General features: G+C 39.1%; 1 protein-coding gene across 1 annotated transcript; it reads left to right on the plus strand.

Moving 5' to 3' along the window:
• Positions 1–1,065: 1,065 nt before the first annotated feature.
• Positions 1,066–3,887, plus strand: LOC135884798 (parvalbumin beta). Its single transcript, XM_065412345.1, has 4 exons — positions 1,066–1,126; positions 1,916–2,048; positions 2,425–2,534; positions 3,862–3,887. Exons 1-4 carry the CDS (start codon positions 1,066–1,068, stop codon positions 3,885–3,887), a joined length of 330 nt encoding a protein of 109 aa, XP_065268417.1.
• Positions 3,888–6,632: the final 2,745 nt, after the last annotated feature.

The following is a 6,632-nucleotide window of genomic DNA, read 5'->3' on the forward strand; positions in this document are numbered from 1 at the left end:
AGAAATGTTGTGAATCTTAACTCATTAATAATTGTGATATACTTTGAAATCTTCAATGGAGAATACTATAGCAGTGCAACTGTATTAATATTAAATTACATTCCCATGAACAGAATAGACTGGGATTTAGGGCCTCAGCAACTTTTTGGTAATCAACACACAGCTTTGTCAGACAGAGCCTCTGGAGTCATCTTTGCTTCAGTGGGAAGAAGGGGATCTTTGTTAAAAGTTGATGTTTCAGAAGAAACTGGCTTCCCTCCTCCAGTCTTCAAAGGTTTACTCTCAGCACATCAATTTACCAAAATGAAGGCATCTGGGTAAAAATCCAGCTCATTCCACTCTGTGCCGAGACAAGGCAGCCCAACTTGTTTAAGAAGAACAGTTGTCTAGACAGCTACCATGAGAGTTAGTCTTCTATAGAAACATAAATGCAAGAAGCCAAATTCATCTCTGATGTAATTCAATTTACCTCAGTGGAGCTAGGCGCGGGTTGTATTTGTTCCTGTGCATTTAGATTCCTTTAACATTAAATTAGAATAAATAGACTAAATATTCATCTTATAATTTTTTTTTCAATTTTTAAAAATATCAGCCCATTTACTGATAATCATGATTTGATTTTAAAATATTCTAGGCAAAATAGCTCCAAGAACTTTACCAGGGATAAAAATGGCCCTCTGTTTTATGTACTCTGTTGATACATTTTGACTGTTTATATAATACCTTTTAAATGAGTAATAATCTACTTCCAGGGAAATCCTCGCAGAAGTCACACTTTTGGGGTGCTAGACACCTTTGACTTGCTCTCTTCCCATGCTCCCCAGACATCATATCTTACTCCGGCCCTAAACCCTGTCATGTGGAATTCCTCACTCATTCCTCAGCTTCAAGTGGAAGCACCTGCTGCAGACATCTGTTACTGTATGCTCCATTTACAATTAGATGAATAATATATCCTTTATCAGACATTGTCACACCAGCAACTTCAAACAGAGCCTTTGCGTGAAAGAGATGGAGAAGTTATTTTAATGACTAAATACCTCACATTTATTTTACAGTTCAGCAATGGCTATGACTGATATCCTTTCTGCTAAAGATATTGAAGCTGCTCTTACCAGCTGCCAGGGTAAGGAACGGTCCCTCTGCAATGAGGAGACATTATTTTTACATTTTAATATGATATGGCTATCATTTTCTCTGTAGATCCTTTCCCTTTAAGATCTCTTTGTAGCTGCATTACAAGGTAGCCTCCTGAATTCAAAAAGACCTACAACAGGTTATTTTATGGGTACCATTCCCTTAAATGTGCAGCAGCAAACTGAGTTAAAGGGCGACATCCTCAGATGGTATAAATTTGGTGTAGCTCCACTGATTTCTATTGCACTCTGCCAATTTTACACCAGTTGAGGATCTGTCCTTAAGTATTCATTCACTGAGGTCCTGCCTTGCAGGATTATGCCCACATTTATGTATATTCCGTGAGACAGTTGAAGACCCTGATTAAATTGTTTTTCTCCTGAAGCCTTTGCCTGTGTAATGACTGAGTGAAGCTGGAGTAAAGGCTTCAGAGTTTGGCCGAAAGGCTTTATGTCAGACACACATACTCTAAATGTTTATTGTAATTGCCTGTGAGGTAGACTGAAATAAGTTTCAGGGGCTTTGCAGAATGTCCATTCTAACAGGAAACATGAATTTGGCCACAGGATATCCAACCATAGGCCTACAGTTGTTCGAAGGGGAAGCTCCATTTAGATTGTGTCTAGTGTGCTGCACCGAGGAACAAAAGCAGCAGGAGCTGAATTGGAGCACTGAGCCTGGCACCCAGATATTATGGGGATGGGTACCTTAGAAATATGTACAACAGTAATAACCTCAAGAGAAAAGGTTTTAAACAATAGGTTTTTGTTTCTTCCAGCTGCTGACTCTTTCAACTACAAGTCTTTCTTCTCCAAGGTCGGTCTAAAAGGCAAGTCTACTGACCAGGTAAAGAAAATTTTTGGAATCCTTGACCAGGACAAGAGCGGCTTCATTGAGGAAGATGAGCTTCAGTAAGTATAGCTTAGCTGCTGTTACTTGTTAGAAAACGTAGGCTTCTGGATGTTTTCTGCGTTCTGTGATCTGCTGCTGCTTTTAAAGAAACACCAACATCTTGGCTGTCTCTGAATGTGGTCTTAACATCAGCTTGTGAAATAAGTTTAGGAATTTCCACATATGTTAAGATTAGACCTTATTCATTTGTGGGGTTTAGGCTGTTGAATTAGGTGAGAAAGACAGAAATCCTGAACTACCAAAGTCATCTCAGAGAACAGTGTGTCACAGAACTCTGTGTATGGAACCCAGAAAGATGGGGCCACATCCTGACTTTGGGCTCTAAGCACTTCCACAATACAAATAACACTTAGTAATGTCTCTGTTTTATTTCAGGCTGTTCCTGCAGAATTTCTCCTCAACTGCCAGAGCTCTAACTGCTGCTGAGACCAAGGCTTTCATGGCTGCAGGTGACACTGACGGTGATGGCAAAATCGGAGTGGATGGTAAGTTTTTCAATGTGGTCTTCAGTAAGTTTTGGTTTCTTCAAATATGTATTTTCAGGCTGAAAGTAAATTTACAGCACTAATAATTAGGTGGAGTAATTGGGCCCAATTTCCCTCTGAAACAGGTTTTACACAAGCGTAGCTTCACTGATTTCAATCAATTTACGCCTAGTGTCACTAGTATCCATGACAGCAGAATTAGGCCCTATATGGAGCCTGATCCTGCACCCACTGAAGTAAATGAGAGCTTTGCCATTGCTTTCAGTGGAGGGAAGATCAGGCCCATCGACTCTAAGGGTCTGATTTTTCAGAGGTGCTGAGGACCAGCAGCTCCTATGGACTTTAATTACAGTTGTGGGTGCTCTGCACATCAGACCACAGGTGAACACTCGACCTATACTCAGTAATACAGTAAAAAGATTGATTGTGCTTTTTTTTTTTTTTTTTGGTAAGGATGCTACAATTGCTGTAATGCATTTAAACACCCAGCATTCATTCAGAGTTTGTCTGACGATATTTGTGCTAGAGAATAATCTGATCAGTGCAAGTTTCACTGGACAGCACTTCTATGGGAAACTAGACCAAATTACTTTAAAAAAACCCAAGAGGAAAGATATGGGCTGGCTGGGCAATTTCTTTTTGAACTCGCAAGGAAGCAAATAGGGCATCATGGATCATGTACTGGAGATAAAGTTGCTGAAAACTGGGCCAGACTAGGACAGGTGGCAACAACCCTAACAGACACACGTGCTAATCTTAGCTGGAGTTCGGGAGGAGAAGCAGGAATGTGCTTCAGCTGCAGCTCTTGCAGCTTCTACTTATAAACCCCAAATAGGACATCATCTTATACAGATCTCAGGCAGCTCCTTAGCGATAACACTTCTGACTCTGAAACTATGTCACTGCTAACATTCAGTGCCTCATTTGGAAGCTAAAAAAGCAAGAAAATTCAGACTGAAGGTGACAACCCTGTCCTAATGCACCCTCTTTCATTTTGGCTATTGCAGCACATTCAGTGTGCGTGGTAAACTCACACTCCAGCTGGAAACCCTGGTACAGTGGATTAAATAAAATTCAGTTTTAACTCAGGATTTCCTAAGAATATGATTTTATAGGTCCATTCCTCATCTCAGCATACAATCTGTTTTAAGGAGTGAAGAGCTGCTACACCCCCTGTGTTTCAATTTAGCAGTAGCTTCAAGTAGTTTGTTACAACAACATGGTGGGCCCTTGTCTAGGATTTTTGGACAGTTTTCTTTCCAAAGGCTCTAATAATCACTTTCATCTAGTTTTATTCCCTGCTTGTCTTGTTTTCTTTCTCTAACAGAATTCCAGGCTCTGGTGAAGGCATAAAGAGCATTAGACCAAAAGCAACAATGGACAGTCTCTTCAAATTCCCTCCTCCAACAAGCACCTCACACTCAGCACATATTTGTACATTTTTATATTGTCTCATGGCATTAGTAAAATGCCTGTATGTTAACTCCACATATGGGACTGTTAAGAAATCTTGCAATGTACAGGTATTTTGGTCATGTGGCATTGTTTTCAGTGTAAAAGCAGGCACTTTGTGATTTTCGACCACTCACAATGTTGAAGTTGTGGCTGGAAGAAGGAAAAAAATTATTAAAAAATTCTGCAAAAAAAACTGTTGTCTTTTATTCTCTCTGCTCAAATCTTCCTTTCCCAGTTCCCCAGACCCACTTTCCAGCCCACCCACCCCAGACACACTTTTGATGATCTTAAACAATATGATATCTTTTAGTGTTTAATTGCTCTGATTTGGTTGAGTTTTTTTTCGGCTTAATTCTGTGATCCCTGAGTTAAAGGGATGCTAACAAGGTATCTAAAAATAATCTATATTCAGTCCCAGCTGTGAGACTTTTAGAGAAAAAATGTAAGAGGAGTTGACACATAGCTCATAGCAGGGAATAAATTCCTGGTTAATTTAAAAAGCAAGTGGTAGGCTATCGTCTGTATTGTCAGAAAGTGCTAATGGCCTAAAATGTAACTCTCTCAAGAGGAAATATCTTCCTTTATCTTTATATTAACAACTACTGTGCGGTAGCTGCATTCTAGTGGAATTGGGGAGCAGGAAATTTAGGTATTAATCCCAACTCTGCCAGTATCAAAGGCCATGATCCTGCAACGAGCTACAAGTTGGTGGGCTGTTGCTGTGTAACCATGAGCATGTCACTTAATCTCTCTGTGCCTGTCACCAGCTGTAAAACAGCTATATTAACCATTTCCTGCCTTGTAAAAATGCTGTGCTTGCTACAGATGAAAAAATGCTCAGCATCATTCCTCAAGTCTGTTATCCAATGTCAAAGTGTAAAAATATCACCAGTAATACACTAATATAGAGTGGCTATTACCCAACTCCTTCATTTATCATAATGAACGCTGACTGATGTACATTAATATTAGTATCCTTACTAGTATAGCCTTAATATTAGCAGTTTAGCTTATGTCTGAAAATGACTGAAGCTATTCATTCCTTTTATAAATGTCTTACAGCACATGTAGTGGGATGTTGCTAAGTCTCAATTATTTACTTAGTCCATTGATAAAGTGTTATGGTTAAATACAAGAAGAGGAGCATTTTTATATTTTCAGAGGGGTGGGTTAAAAATTTCCCCACCAACATTTAATTACTTATTTTGCCATGACTTGGTTCCAGACCAAAAGTACACTTGCTGAAATCGGATAATTGTCACCTCTTTTTGGCAGCTGTTTTGAAAAACCGCAGAAACAGAGCATGTTGGAAATTGTATGTAATTTTTGGTGCAGGCATGTCCATAAATTGCAAGCAGATCAAGTAATGCATAACACAGCTCACTTACACCCAAGCACGTAACTGAGCTTTTTGGCAGATGTTAAGACTGACTGCTGAAGAGGAATCCTGGCAATCAGTCTTGCTGATGCCTTGGCAGTCAAGCATAACACAAAGTTATCCTGAATATAAATTCTAATTCTATCCCCAGTTGCTTTGATGTTAAATCTTGATTTAAATTATTGCTGGTGTTAATTGCTCGATGGCAATATTGCAAATAGTGAAGAGACTACATTGACTCCTTCTACCTTTATTCATTCGCCTGTCTATGGAAGACAAAGATAAAGTGCACATCCATATCTCTAGCAGTCCATAGACACAAAATTGGCATTACTGTTAATCAGTACAAATTAATGTCTGTTTTTCATAAGCATAATAGATATATATCACCAGCATACACAGATCAAGGGCCTGCTAATGCATTCCTTGCCTGCCAAATCTCCCAATGGGTACACAAGAAATGCAGGTTTGGGCCTTGAGCTAACCTCAATTTCAGGGGTACTGAGCAACGACAACTCTCATTGAATTCAGTGGCAATTAGGGGTGTGTAGCACCTCTGTGAATCAGGCCACTCATGTATATGCTCCTACTCCATGTCAAAATTCCTGCCAATGTAATTGTTTTCAAGAGAAAAATCTGCTGCAGTTATACAGTCGTTTCTGACAATGTGGCAGATTTTAAACATTTAAAAAATGTTAAGAAGCCATGCCACCACTTTATCAGTAAGAAATCAAAACAAAATGCCAAAAAGCCATAGACACTGTGCAGGCAGGATCTATGCAAAATTAGAGCTTTTTTCTCTACTGACTGGCGCTGGGATCGGTATTCTCAGAGTTATGTTAATAATTCAGGTCATGATGTCTGTTACCTATCTCTCTATAGATAGAAAAGAACCATTTCACTGAAATATATGGATAGACAATTACTGATTGACGGAAGCATTAACAACTCACAATGATGCACTCAGATTGCATATTCCCAAGTACCTATCAATTTGACATTAGAAAGACCTGGGCATGTACCAGCAGCAACTAAATAAATAGAAATTAGAGGCAAATATAACTGAGCCTTAGGTTTCATGCCTTGCAGTGCACTCAAAACATGTACTAATAGCTTATTGCTACATTAGAAAGCTAACTGCAAGATCTGAAGCTCTTTCATATCACAATGGAAATGAATAAAAGATAAAGTAAAATAGACTTAAACGGCCCCTTTCAGTGAGTTTCAGTTCAGCCCATGACAGATTTTAATTTCCTTAATGGGCG

This window comes from Emys orbicularis, chromosome 10 (genome assembly GCF_028017835.1).
Source record: "Emys orbicularis isolate rEmyOrb1 chromosome 10, rEmyOrb1.hap1, whole genome shotgun sequence".
Lineage (NCBI taxonomy): Eukaryota > Metazoa > Chordata > Testudines > Emydidae > Emys > Emys orbicularis.

Bases quoted from the DNA above. Each gene is read 5' to 3' on its own strand.
- LOC135884798 (XM_065412345.1), top strand. From the start codon at position 1,066: ATGGCTATGACTGATATCCTTTCTGCTAAAGATATTGAAGCTGCTCTT. The intron at 1,127-1,915 runs GTAAGGAACGGT...TGTTTCTTCCAG, and splicing joins TGCTCTTACCAGCTGCCAGG to CTGCTGACTCTTTCAACTAC. The intron at 2,049-2,424 runs GTAAGTATAGCT...GTTTTATTTCAG, and splicing joins ATTGAGGAAGATGAGCTTCA to GCTGTTCCTGCAGAATTTCT.